Source organism: Siphateles boraxobius, unplaced genomic scaffold (genome assembly GCF_051911475.1).
Source record: "Siphateles boraxobius isolate OS27281-9 unplaced genomic scaffold, OSU_SipBor_1 54, whole genome shotgun sequence".
In the NCBI taxonomy this organism is placed as follows: Eukaryota; Metazoa; Chordata; class Actinopteri; order Cypriniformes; family Leuciscidae; genus Siphateles; species Siphateles boraxobius.
In genome coordinates this window covers 4,877,224-4,900,188 of record NW_027509180.1, presented here as the reverse complement: position 1 = coordinate 4,900,188, position 22,965 = coordinate 4,877,224, and the positions used below count along the sequence as shown (strand labels likewise).

At 41.4% G+C, this 22,965-nt stretch overlaps 2 protein-coding genes across 3 annotated transcripts in view; one reads left to right on the top strand and one right to left on the bottom strand.

Annotated features, from left to right (window-relative positions):
* Positions 1-22,965, top strand: part of LOC143714420 (uncharacterized) — a 596,609-nt gene that overhangs the window by 295,444 nt on the left and 278,200 nt on the right.
* The window catches only part of LOC143714411 (uncharacterized), a 245,919-nt gene that overhangs the window by 48,178 nt on the left and 174,776 nt on the right, over positions 1-22,965 (bottom strand). The window contains exon 3 of one of the 3 annotated variants that reach the window (XM_077205560.1): positions 10,800-11,145. The exons of the other annotated variants lie outside the window; for them this stretch is intronic. Within the exon in view, the coding sequence (XP_077061675.1) occupies positions 11,099-11,145 (47 nt within the window). The 3' untranslated portion in view covers positions 10,800-11,098. Of the gene's footprint in view, positions 1-10,799; positions 11,146-22,965 lie in introns of those variants that run through there. 3 annotated transcript variants of the gene reach the window in all.

The following is a 22,965-nucleotide window of genomic DNA, read 5'->3' as shown; positions in this document are numbered from 1 at the left end:
TTTTCTTTGTGCCTGTACACAGGTAGCCAAACCCATAGAATCTTAAGCTTAAAATATGACTTATATTTTATTTTCTGCAGAAGGGTTCTAATGCTCCGGCAGCTGCTGCGTCACCTCAACCATCGACTTCTAATGAATCCAGAAGCCATGATGCTGACCCCATATGCCCCCTGGAAGAATCGGCGGATCAGGTGTTGGTGTTAGAAGCAGTTCCACCACTTGTAAGTGTTTTTTTCTCTGTTTAAACTTTGGCACTCACAATAGCTATTGTTCTGGGTAAAGGAAAATATTTTTTTAGTACTTGTTCACCTTTTCCTTTTACTAATATTTGACTATGAAACTTCAGGTCAGGATATCAAATATTCACATTTAGATTTGTGTCTGTCCAAAATTGGTATCCCAGGGTTAAATTGGTAAATTGCAATGAATCCTCAACAACTATTCTTGTCATTTATTTTAGGATATCCGACAGGTTCTTTCTGCAGTGTCCAGTGGCAGAGAAATAATAAATAATCTTCAAGACACCGGAGTCATCAATAGAAAACAAAGGATCACTCTGACACAAATTCTGGTGTCTTTTTTGATTGAGAGGTTTGGACAGAGGTATGTTAAATATGGGATACATTTGATATAACTTAAAGAGGCCCTACTATGCTCATTTCAGTAGCTTTTAGTATGGTATTGGACCTCAGTGGAGCACATATGAAAGTTTAGATCAACAAAAAACTATGTTACTATTGCATACAAGCTGGCTATGTATTCTTCCATTCTGGTTCTTTCCTGCTTTGCTCTCAGATCTAGTGCTTCGCCCCTCCCCTTAGGCTGCTGCTTCCGCTGCATGCAGCAGCCCAGGGGGAGGTGGGAGAGACGCTTCTGCCCACATTCAAGGAAGTTGATGAAAAGTACAGAAATTGGCTTGTTTACTATTAGAAACGTCGACTTCATCCATACAACAGTACGTCTTGAAACCGGAAAACTGACCCAGACAACAATTTTTTTTTTTTTTTTACAGGCCATCCACAAGCATAAAACAGGCCCTGGCGCAATCATTGGTGCAGACATTCCCGGCCCTTAAAAAACTTAAAAACTTTTCTTTTTTTCTTTTTCTTACAAAGATGTGAATGTACTTAATAAGCAGTGTCTAATGAGATGAAATACAATACATTTGTATGTGCATAATTTTCTTTCATTTTGGTTTTAACCCTTGTTTCTCTTAATTGGTGTGTTATCTCTATTGCAAAACTTTGTAAAAGATTAAAAAGGTCCTTCTTGGATAAGGAAATTTTTTTTTTCCCCAGGAAATATGGTACACAAAAGCCAGGAAGCTAATCAAGGATGGAGGAGTGATACACTACCCAGCCACGGGTTTCTTAGAAGAAAGACTAAGGAATGTCAGAAAGAGGTCAAACCGTGGGTCCACCCAACAAATGCCTGAAGCCAGCCAGTCACGGAGGGCATACATACCAGGTGATACAGGCTCACAAAAGTCTTTTATTTACATTATCAATGACAGAAAATGTATGGCGTTGAAGGAGTGTAAGGATTAGATTTGCATGTTTGTCTCTGTTGTTTGTTTCTTGAATTTGGCAGAAAAAGTGAAAATAAATGACGCCACAACAACAGGCACTTTGCATTTTTTGACACTTCCCCCCTTATGCGTATTGAAAATTTGTTTCTGGCCAGCTGTTTTTGAGGCGGATTGTCTATGAATGTGCGCATAGAAAATCATCTCTCAGAGAGCGCGCGAGCACTGATTAGTTTAAAATCGCTTGAATGTTGGCCCGATTGTGCAAGTGAATATTCCGTCATGTCCCGACTCCTAAACGCGAGTGTGTTATCGCCGCAGCGCTTGATGCTTGCCTTGCACAACACATTTTGAGAGAAGAGAGATAGAAGACGCGGCACCGCTGAACACTCACGCAGACACGCACTCTACTACCAAAGTTAAATTCTCATGTGTAGCTAATTTAAATAATAAAAGATCGATGCGCCCGTGTATCGATACAGTATTGCCACAGAAAATATTGCGATACTATGCTGTATCGATTTTTTCTCCCACCTCCGGTGGTAGAGGAGTTCGGTGGGTGGGGGGTGTAGGTGGGTTGCTGGAGCTTGCTCACTGTTATGTCTCTATCTCTCTAATCATTGGACACAAATCAAATTAAACTTCTTTGTGTCATTATTTTGCGGAGTAAATTGCGAGTCAGACTCAGATTAAGAAAGCTAGTACATGAAATAAACAAAGTCAGAACACACACAGGTAAATTATCAAAGTTTAGTCCGTGAATCAACCTGGATATTCTCTGTATCAGAGACATTTCAGGCTGTCTGGGGAGGTTTGATTGATCTGAGTGTCTGAAAGGCAGCTGGAGCGTGACGTGGGGCTCCGGTTTTCCAAAAGTTGAATCTGGCTCAATTTCTCTTGTCGGATGCCAGTGGCATATTTTTTGCGGCAACCCCTGCGGCTGCAGGCGTGGAAATGCACGACCCTCATTGAAATTAATTGAAAAAATCGGCTTCCCTGTCCCTATCTGAACGCAGTTTTACAGGAATAAAACTCATAAACTTATTTGTAATCTCTTTTGTTTCTCTGGAGAATCAACCGTTCCAGAAGAAAGAGCCCTCCAGCAGAAAGAATGGCTGAAACACAATTCAGAGCCTTTCACTCAAGTCCAGGTGTACATGAAGGACACAGCGTTATCCAGAGCCAACTGGATCCGGGGTAATAGCTCCAAGGATATACTGGAAATCCTCAGAGAGTACCCTCATCTCACCAGTCCGGGCATGGTATGGTTCCACTGGAACATATAGCAGCAATACCTTATTTACATTTTGTATCAAAGGAGCGGATATCACTTTTTTTTTCTTTGTTTCCTGTGTTTATTTTTAGATTGTGCAGGACTTCCTGGTGCTTCATGGGGAGGCTGCACTTAAGTTATTTGAGACCTGGCTACCTGAATATGCCGAAAAGGTCCTGTACTTGGCCAAACAGGAAAATAAACTCCCTTCAGTTACTGTTGAGGACATGACACTGGATAAGTTAAAACGGACCTTTTGTGTTCTATGGCAAGGCTCCTGGGATTCCTTTCCTTTTGGTCACATTTGTCTGTATGTTGAGACACAAATATCTGTTCATTTACATATTTCTATACAGTCATTTTATTTTCCACATACATACTGATACCTAGAATATTGTTAAAGTAACCCTAAGGAGCATTTTCACCCTGTTACGACTTGATGAACCACTGAAACGATTTTATAAACATTATTTGAAGGTAAAAAATCCTACTTAGTGTTGCTTTAACCTACAGATGCCAAAGGGGAACTAGCCCTTACACTGCTACCCACCGTGGTACAACAGGCCGTCTACAGGGTTGGGAAGAAGAGTATCCGGCACTCCACTGAAGAGTCACGGGCAGCATTCATACACCAAATGCCTGTAAGTACAACGGACCAGTTTCTCAGCACCACTCTGAGAGAGAATATTCTTATTTCTAACTATACGGTACAGGTGAAAGAAGGCAATCCAAGTGACATGTTTCATGTGAAAGCTAAAGGGTGAATCCTGATTTTAAAAAAAAACAACTTCAAGGTTCTTCACAGTTGTATTTCAGTTTTGGGCAATGCCATCCAAGGTTAGCCTGGGTTTCCCCATGCTACCTTGCGCGCAGCCCAATTTTATTCACGCTGCTAGGCATGGATACCATGGACCAGATTTTCCCCTCAAAAAGGGAACCAATCACAGACCGGGGAGGGAGCAGCAAGACGACGACGACGACGTCTATGCGACACACCAAAGCAGTTTGTTCTGTAGAGTGTCCATATATACCTTCTACCCTCATGTTTGTCTTGCACAAACGGAAATAGTCGCTGAACGCCATAGTGTACACATAAATCTCTGACCCATCATCTTCTTCCTCGTCGAATTTCTGTCGCTCTACATACAACATCTGGTATAATTGAAACTATTGGCTATGAGCCACGTACAGGTGCATTTGATAGACATTCGTAGCACCCAATAAACGGCTCTGGGCATTCGTAAACCACGCCTCAAATACAAGAAAATGACCATGTGGTTTCCAGACCATGTCTCATTGAGACGAGGTCTGACGTTAGCCAGGCTAATCCAAGGTAGAAATCTGACTAGAAAATGGTAAAAGAGATTACGTTTTATTACTCAGTGGTTCTCAACCCACATTTTCTTGTACACATTCATGACCCACTCAAAATGAACACACCAATTAAGAACCACAGCTCATTTGACTTCCTTGTACAGTTAGTTTTAGCATTATAACACAAACTGGTAGTCTGCTTACAATTCACCTTCTACACAATATTCACTTTCTTTTATCTATATTTCTGTCTCTGTCTGTTTTAGGTTGGAACAAATATGGTGGAATACCTCCATCAATCAAAGCCATTCCCCTCTGTTCTGGCGCTGGGAGATCCCCAGCAATGTGCATCTCAGGCATTTGTCATATTAGCTGGTCAAGCACTCCCTCAGAGCACACTGCTTGGGGCAATTGACCTGTGCTTCAAGGCATTTTATGTTCTTGATATCAACTACCCCAAGCAGTGTGCTTCCGCATGGGAATTTCTGCAGCAAGTTGTGTATCAGATTGAGGGATCTGAATCAAAACCCGTCAAATTCCTTAAGACTTCCTTACTTAATTGCAGGACTGTTTAATTGTATTAAACTGCATTAAGTGACACGTCCAATGTTTAAAGACTTAAAGCCTTCTTAAGGCTTTTGCACAAATGTTTTATTGTTTTAAACTGCATTAAATGACAACTAATGTTTAAAGACTTAAAGCCTTCTTAAGGCTTTTGCACAACTGTTTAATTGTTTTAAACTGCATTAAATGACAGCTAATGTTTAAAGACTTAAAGCCTTCTTAAGGCTTTTGCACAACTGTTTAATTGTTTTAAACTGCATTAAATGACAGCTAATGTTTAAAGACTTAAAGCCTTCTTAAGGCTTTTGCACAACTGTTTAATTGTTTTAAACTGCATTAAATGACAACTAATGTTTAAAGACTTAAAGCCTTCTTAAGGCTTTAAACTGGATTGAATTTAAAGTTTAATCCGGTTTTAAAGTTTTAATCCGTTGAATGTTTCAGAGTTGTTTATTTTTCTATTTTTTCTTATCATTACAGTCTGACCTAAAATAAATAGGAAAATAAATATGTCCAAGTGTGCGTGTTTTTTTTTTAAATATATACAATTTAATTTAATGCAATAAAATGTAAAAGTGCTTGAAGTGAGTAATATAATTTAAAACAAAGTTTTATTTTCTGAAATAAGGCATCCTTGCATAGTAACCCAAGTTAGGTTATGTTTGACCCAACTCCTGGGTTAAAAAGGGACCAACTAATTTCTGGGTTATTTAAACCCAGATATTTGGGTTGTTCTTTTGACCCAGAAATTGGGTCAAAAAGAATAACCCAATTTTCTGGGTTGAAATAAACCAGAAATTAGTTGGTCCCTTTTTAACCCAGGAGTTGGGTCAAAAATAACCCATTATGGGTTATTTTTGACCCAGGAGTTTTTAGTGTGTACATTTAACGTCTAACAACAAATGTACATTTTAGTCAGAATTATTGTTCTTCATCAACTTGAGGTGCTGGAGCTTGTTCTGTAAAGTTGAACAGAGACTCACTCGCTCTCGGGACAAGCATTTAAGGAAAATGGAAATACACATGACTTTATAATATTTACTGATAAGGATATAACCATTTAATATAAGAATGTGCTACAAAAGTCATTGAAATTACAATCATTTATTTCAATCTCTGCATTTAATAAAACTATAAGGGAGTGTTTTTTATCATAGCTTGTAAATGTTTTAAATGAATGTATATGTGTGTGTGTTTTGTATAGCAATTTTATAATAATAATTTAGTTGTTGCAGCACTAGGTAATTTAAGTTTTGAATGCACCAATCCCGATGAGCCAGTCATTAGACTGCAGGAGCCAATCAGCACCATACCTGGACACAAACACTTCCAAAACAAAAGAGAGAAAAAGAAAACGAGAAAATACAAAACAATTGGTTGTAACACTGCAACCCTCTTTTTTTCTTTCCAATTACACATTGGAGTGAAGGAACAAAGGGTGAATGGGCACATTCCTCTTCCCTGGCATTGGCTGCGCTTCTGTCTGTCTAGCCAGACTTGGTGCAATCGGACGCTTCTGCAGAGGTCAGGTGCGGATGCCCTTCCGTAGGTGGATCTCGAACACGAGAGGTTTCAGAGAATCGGGGTTACGACACTCTCCTATTGCTCTGTGATCAACAAACGCTTATGATACTTGCACGTTTTGTCCATCAAGATAATTATCACAGATGAACACAACTTTTATGAATTTTGAAGCCTAAATGCAGTCGCCAGAAGTAAAAAGCTGTCGTGGAATAAAAAGTGAAAGTTTCCTGAGCTTGTGTTCAACTCAGACCTTATTTCAGCCATTTAACCAAAACTCCATTCATAAAACCCATTGACTTCGGGACAATAAAGAAACGCAAGTGCTAAAAATGCAACTCGCTTCTGCAGTTTGGCCTACAGAGTGATGTCATACCGGCACCACTCTATATGAACACAGATTATTGTGTGTGTGTGTGTGTGTGTGTGTGCGTGTGCGTGTGCGTGTGCGTGTGTGCGTGCGTGTGTGCGTGCGTGCGTGTGTGTGTGTGCGTGTGTGTAATGGTGTAGTTTGAGGACAGAAACACACACCTTCTGAATATCAGCTCTGATCACAGTCGGGAATATTGGTTTGATTCAGTATATTAGACTGTGTGTGTGTTTGTGTGTGTGTGTGTGTGTGTGTGTGTGTGTGTGTGTGTGTGTGTGTGTGTGTGTGTGTGTGTGTGTGTAATGGTGTAGTTTGAGTACAGAAACACACACCTTCTGAATATCAGCTCTGATCACAGTCGGGAATATTGGTTTGATTCAGTATATTAGACTGAAGTTTGTATTCAAACCCGTCGTCAGTCTGAATCTCTGCACATGTTTTATTGATTCTGTTCATCTTTCAGTGATGAAAACAGAAGAGAAATGTTTTAAAGAACCAAATGACCGCAGTATATTAATATTGTGTTGTAGAACAAACATTTAAACGTATGTGGAAAATGTGTAGTGATGTGCATTTAAACCAGTGAAAATTACCCCTTAAAATATGAAGTTTTCAACAAATAACCTAAATTTATATTTTCTTAAATTTCTTAAATTTAAATGCATCTAATCTTTTCCTCTCAAGAAACATCACATTTCAGAAGAAAGTCATAAATTGTAACAAAACAATGACATGCAGAAGTGACGTTATTTGAATATGTAGGGCACAAGAGGGCGCTATTGTCACTAATGAAATAATGAAAGTGAAAGTAAGTGTGTATCTACTGCCAAATCTGGGAAAACATTAACAATTTAAAAAAAACTGCAAATACAAACTATTTGTGTTTCAAATGAGTAAACCTAAATAAATTATTCAAAACAAAACATCCATAATGAACAGTCTAGTCTAATAGATTTTTAATTGGGCAACAAATGTAGCCAAATAGATACAGTAGGGAAAAAAAAAGATTTTCTTTATCTTATAATCAAGTCAAGTCATCCTCATTTATATAGCGCTTTTAACAATGTAGATTGTTTCAAAGCAGCTTTACAGAGATAAACATATAATTTAAGGTAACAGAGATTGGTTTGGTTTTATAGTGGTTCTTGAAAAATGTTTTTTCCAGCTAAAGTTAGTTTTGATTGATTCACTTCCGTCTAAATGATCATTTGTTATTAAATTAGGGGCCGCTAAGACGACACCGTTCTCTCTAAACAGACTTTAAACGTGAACCTGTGATAGACGCTGATGGCGTTCACATGCGCATTAAGAATTGATTCTGTAGTTATGTGCGTTTGAATATATATGCGCAGGTTTGTAATTCCTTACAAACCATGCCTAAACAAACTACTTGTCTATAAATTGATGCAGAATTTTTATTTTATCTTATCACTTTGGGTAGGTACGCGAACCGAAAAATTCCACAACGCTTTATCTGTAGAGTGGTATAGGGATCCTCCATAGGGAGAGGCTAGTTGGCACTTCAGCACTGCATTGTCATCGGGTCCAGGCGAAAGTCCTTCGTCAGATCTGGAAACGGCCTGGATCCGGCAGGCTGCGGGAAAACCTCGGGATAAACAAAGACACTAAAATTAGCGTAGATGCCATTCTTCTTATGATGTAACGAGTACATCAGGATTTAAGGGAAGTGTTCCCAGTTCCGGCTGACCTAATCTAAGCAGCCTAATATTGAATTATAGAAGTCTATAGAGTGTTATGTGAATGCTAGGTCAAAGAGATGTGTTTTTAGTCTAGCTTTGAACTGACAGACTGTGTCTGCTTCCCGGACAATGTTAGGAAGATTGTTCCAAAGTTTTGGTGCTAAATAGGAAAAGGATCTACCGCCAGCAGTCGAGTTATATATTCTAGGTATTATCAACTGGCCGGAGTTTTGAGATAGCAATAGACGTGAAGGACTATAATGCGTTAAGAGCTCGCTCAAGTACTGGGGAGCTAAACCATTTAGTGCTTTGAAAGTAATCAGCAATATTTTAAAATTTATACGATGTTTAATAGGGAGCCAATGCAGTGTTGACAGAACCGGGGTAATATGGTCGTACTTCCTGGTTCTGGTAAGAACTCTAGCGGCTGCGTTTTGAACTAGCTGTTGAATAATAGCCTGTATCTTATGATGATCTTGCATTGCACAAAAGGAAGCATTGGACGTGGACGGGAAGGATAATAGAGTTCTCAACGGGCCTGAAAATTACAACCCGACCCGACCCGGCCCGTAGCTTTTAAAGCCCGGACCTGATGTAACCCGACACATCAACATGAATTATCTGCCCGAACCCGGCACATGGCCCGACGCCGATTTTCTATTTTTGTTCTTTTTTTCTCCTACACGTATTATCATGACCAGCAGACGGGAATTCAAATCAACCTTTAATGTTCACGTCTTTTAACAATAGCCTACAAACAATACAAACAACTGAAACAAACTTTAAATATATAAATAGGCTATATAGGCTACTAAATATGCCTCAAATAAAAATCTTCTGGACGACCCTGTTTTTTTTGCTGTCATATTTCATCAGCACCTTTGCATTTTGAGCATTGCACATAACCTGTAGAATTTCCATCAGAATCCAGCACCACTCCAAACACTTTCCAGACCTCTGATTTTCCCACTCCTGTAGTGGGCTAGCGACGGTGAATTCACCTGCGGCAAGTTTACTTTCACCAACTCCATCTTCTTCTCCAGGCTAAAGGCGGTCACGATGTGGCGTCAGGTCTGCCCCCGCGATGCACGTTGCACGCAGCAGCCAGACTTTCTTTACGGTGAACAGCAGCGATGATTAATAAATGTTTTTTTTTTTCACTGAGCGGAAAAGATTAAGCCCGAGGTCCGAAGCGGCCAGAGTCATTTGCTTATATTTCCGACCCAAACCCGCGGGTCCCGTCGGGTTTGTAGGGCCGTCGAGAACTCAAGTGTGAGTAGATGCTTCTTCCAGATTTTCCAGGGCCTTATATCTCTTCTCCAGTTGCAGAACTGCTGATGTATTTGTTGGACTAGGTTTCCTGGGGCGTTTAGCACCGCGAACATTAATCCATTCATCCTGCGGAGGAGCCGACGGGGTTGAGGAAATAAGGGCCTTCGGTTTGGCACCAAGCCTAGGCCATGGATTCTGTGAGTGTCTGGCTCAGCAACTGGCAGGTGTTACATCCCGGGGTAAGCAAGGCCATGACAGACCGGTGGCTTTGGGCCCAATGGGCTAGCAGTTTTTAAAATGTTTTTTTTTTAAATATTGAAGGCTTATATTTGCATGAATTGAACAAAAATGCGCTGTTTAATTATAGCTCCTCTAAATAAAACAGTGCAGTTTTATATGAGGTACAGATCAGAATTTAAATTATTAATCCATTAAAATGTTAATCTGCCTTCGCTCTGTATTTACTCTGTAGACATTGTGTATGTTGAATCATGTATGTTGATTATGGTCAGAGAAATCTAGAGAAAGGGTTGGAAATGTCAGTCTGTGGGGAAAAGTGTAAGATAGAAAATAAAGATATTTGAAAATTAACAAAAACATTTGCTTTTACTGTTTCAGTAAACCCGATAAATTCTTTCTTGGGGAACTCTATCTTTGGCTCCTCTTTTCTTTGTCTCTTACTCTACACTCTCCCTCTCTTTCTATCTCTCATTATTTTACATATATGCTGGGTACAATTAAAGGTAGAAATTTTTATCATCTAATCTATTTTGTAACTATTTTAAGTCTAGCCATAACCATATATTGTCATTAAACCCTTTCAATTACAAATAATGTGCAAACTAGTTTTGATTTGGTATTGATTTTGAAGGGCTACCTATTGCAATACAATATCGTCACACTATAGCAACACTCCCACATATTTAGCTATTGTAGCTGCGCTTATTTCCGTCTTTGGTAGAAGTGGGTGGTAATAGACAAGAAATGTACAGTTTTCTACTATCTTACTGATTATCAAGCGTACCATCAGTGGTCCAGACAGAAATGTTTTCGTTACTCAGCAGTTCTACAGGCTGAACCCTAATCCACCCTTACAACAGTATGGCATTTTGAAATGAAAAATGCATAGGCATAGGAGGTTGGAACCCTGTTTTACCTTGCTGATACTGTCTTTTCATTCAATGACTGTTGTGGAGATTATTTGTATAAGAACAACATGAAAGAACAAACGTTGATTAAATAATCAGTTCACAAACTATATTTTTTTATTGAACAATCTTTTAATATTAATCCATTATTACAATAAAATAATCAATTCAAGTATAATTATGACTTTCCTTTTTTACACCACTACAAAACATTTCCAGTTAATTAAATGTAAAAAAGGCAACATATCAGAAAAAATACAGCGCAAAGATGTATCATTAAACTGTAAACTAGTTCATTTCATCATTTCTCAGAGGTTTTTTTAGGTGCTTTCATTTTTTTCTTTTAAACAGGAGTCGTTGAACTTGAATGTGCTTCCCATTAAACCATGCCCAAGGCCATGGGTCGCCTGGTCAAATGTCTGCCAGTTCCTCCTTAAATACCCGAAGTGTAGGTTTTCCTGCGAATGAAATACATAAAGATTTGTTTCAATGCACACTGATAGCCATAAAAAACTACTAAAAAAGAACCTCAAATGTATTTTAACTGCAGGCTTCAGTTTTGGGTATTGAAAAATTAACATCCTCATTTTCAAATATTTCCTGAACTACTTTCTTTTGTGGAGTAAACTTGATGCCAGGAACATTAATGAAACCTTATTGTAAAGCTTTAAAATGCTTTCTCAATGGATCTGCCAGCGCTGTGTAGTAATGTTGTTGCGTGATCGAGATCGGCCCACGAGTAAACCCTGTCTAGTATTGCTCCGAGCTGATAAACTGTTTGCGCTGCGCAGCTCAGACGAGTAGCGTGGTTTCATTCTGCTTTCGTTTGCCATGTGATGTTTGTCGTACGCAGCAGAAATGGCAGCTCTCTCGCAGCGGCAGGAAAAAAAAGGCAGCAAAATGTGACCATTTACTCTGTCTAAAGTCCTGTATAGTGCTGTATTTCTGGTTTTACATAAGCGCCACCTACTGTCAGAGAGCGAATTTGTTTGTTTTTTGCATTAATCTGAACTGAAAAATTACACATTCCTGTTGGTTGAACAGAGTTAATAGATACCAAATCAATCAACAAAGTGTCCTGTGTTAACCACACACGGCTATAGGTGGAGAGGAGAGATTTGGCTATAGAGTGATATGTGGCTAACTTACACGGAAGAGACTTTGTTGCTCAGCACATGAAAATAAACTACTTGCCGTGATCTCAGACTGCGTTTAACCCTCTGGCGCCGACGCGTTATGCTCGTTTTTTTCCATATAGCAGCAAAATAGATCTAAAATACTCCGTCATTTTTGGACTTAAGAAATATGAAAAAATTAACTGTTAAATGTCTACTTTTTATGTGTCCAATTACAATCGAAATAAAACATTGTGCTTTTGTAAAATAAAGAAAATAAACAGGGTGTGCTTTCTGGCTCTCCGTCACAGTGAGCTTTTTTTTTTAGCACGTCTCTAAACTTAAAACTCAGCGACTACTATTCACCCAGGCATGAGCAATATATCAGAAAACACCTTAGACCCCAGAGGGTTAAAATGCTTTCTCAATGGATCTGCCAGCGCTGTGTAGTAATGTTGTTGCGTGATCGAGATCGGCCCACGAGTAAACCCTGTCTAGTATTGCTCCGAGCTGATAAACTGTTTGCGCTGCGCAGCTCAGACGAGTAGCGTGGTTTCATTCTGCTTTCGTTTGCCATGTGATGTTTGTCGTACGCAGCAGAAATGGCAGCTCTCTCGCAGCGGCAGGAAAAAAAAGGCAGCAAAATGTGACCATTTACTCTGTCTAAAGTCCTGTATAGTGCTGTATTTCTGGTTTTACATAAGCGCCACCTACTGTCAGAGAGCGAATTTGTTTGTTTTTTGCATTAATCTGAACTGAAAAATTACACATTCCTGTTGGTTGAACAGAGTTAATAGATACCAAATCAATCAACAAAGTGTCCTGTGTTAACCACACACGGCTATAGGTGGAGAGGAGAGATTTGGCTATAGAGTGATATGTGGCTAACTTACACGGAAGAGACTTTGTTGCTCAGCACATGAAAATAAACTACTTGCCGTGATCTCAGACTGCGTTTAACCCTCTGGCGCCGACGCGTTATGCTCGTTTTTTTCCATATAGCAGCAAAATAGATCTAAAATACTCCGTCATTTTTGGACTTAAGAAATATGAAAAAATTAACTGTTAAATGTCTACTTTTTATGTGTCCAATTACAATCGAAATAAAACATTGTGCTTTTGTAAAATAAAGAAAATAAACAGGGTGTGCTTTCTGGCTCTCCGTCACAGTGAGCTTTTTTTTTTAGCACGTCTCTAAACTTAAAACTCAGCGACTACTATTCACCCAGGCATGAGCAATATATCAGAAAACACCTTAGACCCCAGAGGGTTAAAATGCTTTCTCAATGGATCTGCCAGCGCTGTGTAGTAATGTTGTTGCGTGATCGAGATCAGCCCACGAGTAAACCCTGTCTAGTATTGCTCTGAGATGAGAAACTGTTTGCGCTGCGCAGCTCAGACGAGTAGCGGGGTTTCATTCTGCTTTCGTTTGCCGAGTGATGTTTCTCGTATGCAGCAGAAATGGCAGCTTTCTCGCACCGGCAGGAAAAAAAGGTTGCAAAATATGACCAGTCTAGAGCCCTGTAAATAGTCAGGGCTATTAGTAAATAGTAATAGAGTAAATAGTCACAGTCTAGAGCCCTGTATAGTGCTGTATTTCTGCTTTTACATGAGCGCCACCTACTGTCAGATAGTTTGTTCCCTTTCAAGGGAACTCGCGCTGCGTCGAGAATCGAGACATTGGGGAATGCCTCCGGCATGAAGCGTCTGAAGTCAGCTATTCAATCTTGATTGGCATAGCCAAATCACGTCACTCGTGACGTCGCATGTGACGGCGATGCGGAAGCTATAAAGGGAAGCCGGATCATAACAGTGTCAGCTTCTGGTCTTCAGCAAGCTTTCTGTGTCAACCTTTTTGTCTTATTTGGTGTTGTCTGTCACTCTGAAATATATATATATATATATATATATATATATATATATATATATATATATATTTATTATGACGAAAAATAAGGGGAAACTATTCAGTCAGTGTGCGTCCCCTTGCCCGCGTTATTTAAGCGAGGGTGACACACACTCACTTTGTGTAGTTTGTCTGGGAGCGGAGCATGTACAAGCAGCGCTCGAGGGTGCTGTTCGTGCAAACTGTTTTTTATATGAAAGAGCTCCGCTCGTGTTTGAGCCTGTTCAACCAAATAGATCCGGCTTGCATTTCCAGTGCATCAGGTCTCACGGCTGTCGAGGCAGCGTGCCGCTTGTATGCATGGGATTCGCACGTGGGGCTGGCATATAATACTGAGATGGTTGCGACCCTTTCTCAGTGTTTATTTACGAGCTCTACTGGTCTCGTGCACGGTTCGGAATCCCGCAATGCAGCTTCTTCAGACCGTGTTAAAGACCCGGTGTTTGATTTATTTGGCTCCGAGGAGTTCGATATTCTCAACACAGGTTCGCCATATTCCTTTATTTAAAAAAAAAAAAAGAAAAGAAAAGAGGAGTTGCTGGAGGTTGTAACCAGGGCAGTGGCTAAATTAAATGTTGAATGGCCATTTAATAAGCAGGAAGCGACTAAGAAAAATAAAATGAATGAGCGCTTCCTGCTGACCCAGTCACAGTCTTCGTGTCAGAGCCTTCCCCTTTTCACTGGTCTCCATAGTGAGGTTTCGAGATCGTGGGAAAAATCTATGTTCATCTCAATTATTTTCCCCCATGTATATACAGTATTTACTCATCCATTGGGAATCTAATGAGAATGGTTATGAGGTGATGCCTTGGGTAGAGGAATATTTTGCTAAATATTTCTCCCCGACATTGCGTCACCCATGATAGCTCAGACACTTCCCTCCAAATCTCGTTCATCGAATTTGTTAGGGAAAGCATATATGGTGGTGGGTCAAGCACTATTACTGGCATACCTGGCTGACCTCGTCAAGGAGGTGGATGATAACTGGGAGGTCTCACTCGACTGTGTTACTGAATATCGTAGAGTGGCTGACTTATCTCTCCATATTATTATAAGAGACGGCCTGTGCCATTGCCCGTTCTATGGCAGCACTAGTCGTCTCAGAGAAATATTTATGGCTAAATCACTTGGGGATCGAGGAGAAGGACAGGGCCTTCCTTCTCAATGCCCCCCTTTTCGCCTTCTAGCCTCCTTGGCGACGCGGCAAGAAGAACGGTTGTCGAGAGGCTTCAGGAGGCAGAGCGACAATCAGCTATCCCCAGTTGTCAGTCCAGGTCTCATGGGGTTGCTGCCAGGGGGCAGCCTCATGGGAACACCGCCAGCTCCTTATATTTTGAGTAGGTTGCCTCTCGTGCCCCCCCGTATAGGCCTAGAGCCAGAGGCAACACTCTCAGCTGAAGCCGTCTATCCGAAAACAGATCTGAGGACTGATATTTAGGCTAGGAAGGCCTCGGCTATGAGGCCTTGACACGATGCTCAGGCCTCTGAGTGCGCTCCCCCCAGCGTGGGGATTATTAAACTTCGCCCAGCAGAGCCCTCAGGAAATCGATGTTGCTTCCTGCCGCCAAGTGCGCCTCGGGACACCTCGACTTCCAGCGTATGTATTGTACACAGTGTTCCTCTAACATCTATGGCCCTGACACATTCGCTACCTCTCACGAGGCCAGTAGAGAAAATTATTTGGTTAGTTCCTGCCAGAAAATTGCTTCAGGTCACCGAAAATATTACGACACCTGAGATCAGTCCTGAGAGACTGATCCCCCTTGTAGATTATTTAGACACCTGGAAGGGTCTTCAAAATATATCTCAGTGGGTCCTGAATACAGTTGAGATATAGAATCCAGTTCCAGTATAGACCACCTAGATTTAGTGGTGTTACTCATACACTGATATCTCCTGACCTGGATCAGGTGATGGAACAAGGTCCAGTCCCTCTTAGCCAAGGAGGTCATAGAATATGTGCTACCCTTGCTCCATTGAGACTTCAGGGGATCCGTATCCTAGATTTTATAGATGATTGGCTCATTCTGGCTCAGTCAGAAGAACTGGCGATTCAACATCAAGATGTTGTTTTGCATCATCTGAGGTGCTTGGGGTTGAAACTCAATGTGAAGAAAAGTTACTTAACTCCTCTTCAGAGGACTAAGTTCCTGGGAGTCACGATGCGGGCACAATTCTCTCCTGCTCGTATAAATACTATCTTAACCACAATAAAGAGTATAAGGTTAGGCCAGGCCATCACTGTTAAACACTTTCAAAGACTTTTTGGGCCTCATGGGTGCAGCTTCCATCGTAATTCCTTTTGGTCTGCTCCGCACGAGGGCCTTACAGTGGTGGCTCAGGACCAAGGGGTATCTCCGCTCCGCGAACCCCTTTCGCATGATCAGAGTTACGCGCAGATGCCTTCGTGCTCTTGTCATGTGGAAGAAACCATGGTTCCTGTCTCAAGGCCCGGTTCTGGGAGCACCGTGTCGGAGAAAGACTTTGACCACGGATGCATCCCTCATGGGCTGGGGTGCGTTTATTGTTCGGGGTGTTCCCTTCTTGAAAGAAATGGTATCTGCGAGGATTTCCAGTCAGGATTTAGACTGCACCATAGCACTGAGACAGCTCTCATTAGAGTCACAAATGATTTGCTCTTATCATCCGATCGTGGTTGTATCTCTCTATTAGTGTTACTTGATCTGAGTGCTGCATTTGACACCATTGACCACAACATTCTCTTAAATAGACTAGAAAACTATGTTGGCATTAGTGGAATTGCATTAGCATGGTTTAAATCATATTTATCTGACCGCTATCAGTTTGTAGCAGTAAATGAAGAGATGTCTTATCGATCACAAGTTCAGTATGGCGTACCACAAGGCTCAGTACTAGGACCGCTGCTGTTCACTCTGTACATGCTACCTTTAAGAGATATCATTAGGAAACATGGAATTAGTTTTGACTGTAATGCTGATGATACTCAGCTCTATATTTCTTCCAAACCTAACGAAACTCACCAATTCACAAAATTATCGGAATGCATAGTTGATATCAAAAATTAGATGACTAGTAATTTCCTACTACTAAATTCTGAAAAAACAGAGATTCTAATTATTGGACAAAAAACTTCCACACGTAATAACCTAGAATACCGTCTAACACTTGATGGCTGCTCTGTTAAGTCTTCGTCGTCAGTTAGGAACCTGGGTGTGCTCTTTGATACCAATCTGTCATTTGAAAGTCACGTGTCTAGTGTCTGTAAAACCGCATTTTTCCATCTTAAAAATATATCTAAATTACATCATATGCTCTCATTGACAAATGCGGAACAACTAGTTAATGCGTTCATGACATCAAGGCTAGATTATTGTAATGCTCTACTGGGTGGTTGCCCTGCACGCTTAATAAACAAACTACAGCTAGTTCAAAACGCAGCCGCTATAATTCTTACCAGAACCAGGAAGTACGACCATATTAGCCCGGTTCTGTCAACACTGCATTGGCTCCCTATTAAACATCGTATAAATTTTAAAATATTGCTGATTACTTACAAAGCACTAAATGGTTTAGCTCCCCAGTACTTGAGCGAGCTCTTAACGCATTATAGTCCTTCACGTCTATTGCTATCTCAAAGTTCTGGCCAGTTGATAATACCTAGAATATCTAAATCGACTGCTGGCGGTAGATCCTTTTCCTATTTATCACCAAAACTTTGGAACAATCTTCCTAACATTGTCCGGGAAGCAGACACAGTCTGTCAGTTCAAAGCTAGACTAAAAACACATCTCTTTGACCTAGCATTCACATAACACTCTATAGACTTATATAATTCAATATTAGGCTGCTTAGATTAGGTCAGCCGGAACTGGGAACACTTCCCTTAAATCCTGATGTACTCGTTACATCATAAGAAGAATGGCATCTACGCTAATTTTAGTGTCTTTGTTTATCCCGAGGTTTTCCCGCAGCCTGCCGGATCCAGGCCGTTTCCAGATCTGACGAAGGACTTTCGCCTGGACCCGATGACAATGCAGTGCTGAAGTGCCAACTAGCCTCTCCCTATGGAGGATCCCTATACCACTCTACAGATAAAGCGTTGTGGAATCTTTCGGTTCGCGTACCTACCCAAAGTGATAAGATAAAATAAAATTCTGCATAAAAATTTATAGACAAGTAGTTTGTTTAGGCATGGTTTGTAAGGAATTACAAACCTGCACACATATATTCAAACGCACATAACTATAGATTCAATTCTTAATGCGTATGTGAACGCCATCAGCGTCTATCACAGGTTCACGTTTAAAGTCTGTTTAGAGGTCGTAGCGGCCCCTAATTTAATAACAAATGATCATTTAGACGGAAGTGAATCAATCAAAACTAACTTTAGCTGGAAAAAACATTTTTCAAGAACCACTATAAAACCAAACCAATCTCGGTTACCTAAAATTATATGTTTATCTCTGTAAAGCTGCTTTGAAACAATTGTTAAAAGCGCTATATAAATGAGGATGACTTGACTTGACTTGACTTTTGGAGGGCCGTTACACCCGAGGTGCTTGGAAGGACCATCATCTCTCATGGATATAAATCGCTTGGAGATGTTGGCCATATTCTTTGCCCTGAGACACTTCCTTGCTCAGAGGTCATCATGTTCTTGTTAGGATAGACATTATGTGGGTGGTCTCTTATTTCAACCGCCAAGGAGGTCTGAAATCGCGCCCTCTTTCTAGGCTGGCACATCAGATCCTTCTGTGGTCCCAGGATAAATTTCTCTCTGTTAGATCCATTTATATTCCTGGGGTTGATAATCTGGGAGCAGATATCCTGTCGAGGCAGGGGCTGAGGCCCGGGGAATGGCGCCTCCACCCTGAAGTAGTTGAGCTCATATGGAGAGAGTTTGGCCAGGCGGAGGTAGACCTGTTCGCCTCTCGCGAGAACACTCACTGCCCGCTTTGGTACGCTCTCTCACATCCAGCTCCTTTGGGCCTGGATGCCATGGTACAGATGTGGCCGAGGTCACATTTGTATGCTTTTCCCCCGATCGCTCTGCTCCCTGGGGTTCTATAAAGGGTCAGGAGGTACGGTGTGTGCTTACTCTTGGTAGCCCCGTACTGGCCGGTCCGGATTTGGTTCTCGGACCTTATTAGTCTCTTGGAGAGTCCTCCTTGGCATGTCCCTATTAGGAGAGATCTCCTTTCCCAGGCCGGTGGTACAATATTTCATCCACGGCCGGAGTTATGCAGACTATGGATCTGGCCCCTGAGGGGGTCCAACCAGTAAATAGGTGCCCTTTCCACCGAGGTGGTTAGGTCATCCATTCTAGAACTCCACTCTATTAGGAACTAAATATTGTTAGGGACGGCATTGAACCCAGTTAAATACTGCCCAATGGCTTCAGTACTGTCGTTCCCTCCTGTTCTCTAACGGGATCGGCTGTTCACGTTTAAGGCCTCTGTGGCGGCCCCAGTGCCCTCCACAAGCCTCTAAGGGTGAGCATGTACGGACATTCCCACTAAAACTCCATGTTCCTGTAGATTGGAGGATGATTCCTGTCATCCAGCTTAATGGCATGAGATCGACAGGTTACCCCTGGCACTCATCATGTACTGTGGATACGTTATATGAGTATATATAAGAATCTTTTGAGTGTTGTCCCCTCTTACTTAAGGGCGTGGGAGCCACTCTACCTTATAACTGCCTCGGCACCGAGGTGCCTGTAGGCAAGATCATGATTCATCGGGTATTCATCATATAAGAATCTATTTGAGTCTGATTCCTGCTCGTCCTGCTCCCTGTAAGAGCGGTGGTGCTACCCCCTCTTACGTGATGATGTGGGAGCCACTCTACCTAATTTCTGCCTTGGCACTGAGGTGCCTGTAGGCAATATCATGATTCTTCAGGTATCCATCCTCAATCGCATGTGTCGGATGGCAAGGTCATAGCCTTGGAGGCCCCTATGTTAGGCCTCGGGCTGGGAGGAGTCAAATCTATCTAGAAATGTATCAAGGGCTTGGAGCTATCCCCCTTTTTGGTCAATTAGACAGTTGGTTATCTGCGGAAACCTCTCATAACTGATGTACGAGGTGCGCCTTGGCCTTCACCTCTCATCTGATATTCATCTTTTTCACAGTGTTTTTTCAGTTCTGAAAAAAGTTTTTGCGCATGCGCGTGCGATCTGTGTTTGTGTTTGGAGCTCCGTCGAATTGATTCATTAATCCCTGATTTTCTTCTTTACCACTCATTTATAAACAAGCACTTTCTATTTTTATATCATGTGAACTTATCCTCGACACTATTCCTTATAAAAAACAATCGGATTGCTTTGATATCGCTACTTAGATCCAACTTTCCGAATCTCGGCTACTAGCCTTTAGCCCGCTAGCATTTCACGCGTGGCCTCGCGCCTATCGACCCTCTCATTTTACACCCGTTTGACTGAAAGGATACGGGTTATATCCATAATTTCAGTCCTAAATTAGTAGTGATATTGGTAGTATCACTACTAATTTACTGTTCATCTGTTATAATGGCGAACATATCGGATGTGTGTCTAACGTTACCTCTGAGTGCAGGTGAGGACACATTCGAGCTGGTTTCGGTACGATTGGAGCTGGAGTCGGTGGAGAAACAGATCCGCGTTCTGCTGGTGAAGCAAGCCGAGCTGCGAGATCAGCGATCAACGCTTGAAACATCACGCGCCGATGCTCACAAGTCAGTGGTTAGTAACTTTTTGACTCCGACTTCGTCTACTCCGTGCGTTTCTCTGCCCAGGAGGACGCGATCATCTCTGCCTTCATTCACTCCGGCACCGAGGCAACACCATGGACCCTGGGTGATCCCACAGCGGAAGACACGAGCCAGGACCAGACCAAGGACTTCCCCGCCCCTCCCGGTCTTCGAGATCTCCACCCGGAACCGCTTCTCCCCTCTTCGCGAGCCGGAACGTGACGCCGCCGTGATCATCGGTCCGTCATGTCCGTGCTACCTCAGGTAAGCGTAAGGTGCGCACTCACTGCTTTCCTGGTGCTCGTGTTCTAGATGTCGCCGCACAGGTTCCCCGAGATCCTGAACGGTGACGAGCGCGTCGGAGCTGTGGTCCTACACGCGGGGACGAACGACATCAGGCTGCGGCAGACGGAGGTTCTGAAGAAGGACTACAGAAGCCTGATCGAGACGGTTCGCAGCACATCGCCTGAAGCAACGATCATCGTGTCTGGACCGCTTCCCACGTACCGACTAGGACAAGAAAGGTTCAGTAGATTATTTGCTCTAAATGAATGGTTAATGTCATGGTGTAATGAACAGAAACTGCTCTTTGTAAATAATTGGAATCTGTTCTGGGAGCGACCTAGGCTCTACCGTGCTGATGGCCTGCACCCCAGCAGAATCGGAGCGGCTGTTCTGTCGGACAACATCTCCAAGACGTTACTCACCATATGACTAGTAAGTCAAAGTCCAAATCACAGTCTTTGCTGTCCCAACTTAATTGATATAAGTAGTGTAGAACATTATATAGAAACTGTGTCTATTCCTCGCTTAGTGAGGCCAAACAATAAATCTAGTGTAGGATCTAGCAAAAATCTTATTGTAATTAAACCAGAAAATCTAAATATCAGTGAACAAAAACAATTTCTAAAGCTAGGTCTTCTAAACATTAGATCGCTCACACCTAAGGCGGTTATTGTAAATGAAATGGTCACAGATAATAGTTTCGATGTACTTTGCCTTACTGAAACCTGGCTTAAACCAAATGATTATTTCGGTCTAAATGAGTCTACTCCACCAGGATACTGTTATAAGCATGAGCCCCGTCTGATCGGTCGTGGCGGCGGTGTTGCAACAATCTATAGAGATATTCTTAATGTTACTCAGAAAACAGGTCACAGGTTTAATTCGTTTGAAGTACTTGTGCTAAATGTTACGCTCTTAGATGCAAGAAACAAATCCATATTATCTCTAGCCTTGGCTACCCTATATAGACCTCCAGGGCCCTATGCTGACTTCCTAAAAGAGTTTGCATACTTTCTCTCAGATCTATTGGTCAATGTCGATAAAGCAATAATTGTTGGAGACTTTAACATACACGTAGATAATACAAATGATGCGTTAGGGACTGCGTTTACAGATTTATTAAACTCCTTTGGGGTCACGCAAAACGTCAGTGGTCCCACTCATCGTCTAAATCATACACTAGATTTAATTATATCATATGGAACCAATCCAACTGATATAAATATTATACCGCAAAGTGATGATCTCACTGATCATTACATGGTAACTTGTATAATACGTACTGCTGAAATTTGTCATGCTGCGCCACGTTATAGACCAGGCAGAACAATCCTTCCAACCACTATAGATAGATTCTCAAATAGCTTACCTGATCTATCTCAGCTGCGCAGTGCACCCAAACAAACAGATGAACTAGAGGAAATGACTAGCAGTTTGAGCACCATGTTCTCTAGTACACTAGATATTGTTGCACCAATTAGATTAAAAAAGGTTAGAGAGAAAACTAAAGCACCATGGTACAACAGTGCTACGCATGCAATCAAGAGAGAAACTCGTAACTTAGAGCGTAAATGGAAACAAACTAATTTAGAGGTCTTTAGAATCGCGTGGAAAGACAGTATGTCACGTTATAAAAAGGCTCTAAAAGCAGCCAGGGCTGAGCATCTCCGCAAACTAATAGAAAATAACCAAAATAATCCAAGGTTTTTATTCAACACCGTGGCTAGACTAACAAATAAACAAACATCACCAGAGCAAAATATTCCATTACAATATAGTAGTAATGATTTTATGAATTACTTCAATGAGAAAATAGAAAGCATCCGTAACACAATTGTAAATATACAATCCTCTATGATGTCTTATGATTCAGCCTCAATTATGGCCCCTCTAGAACAACTACACCGCTTTACAACTATAGGACAGGAAGAGCTAAATAAACTTATCATTGCATCTAAACCAACAACATGTTTATTAGATCCAATACCCACTAAACTACTGAAAGAAGTGTTACCTGTAGTCGAAGAGCCTCTTCTTAATATTATTAACTCGTCTTTATTTTTAGGTCATGTTCCAAAAATATTCAAGCTGGCAGTAATAAAACCTCTCATTAAGAAACCGCAATTAGATCCAAATAACTTAGCAAATTACAGACCCATCTCAAATCTTCCATTTATGTCTAAAATACTAGAAAAAATTGTGTCCGCTCAATTGTGCTCTTTCTTACAAGAAAATGATATCTATGAAAAATTCCAGTCAGG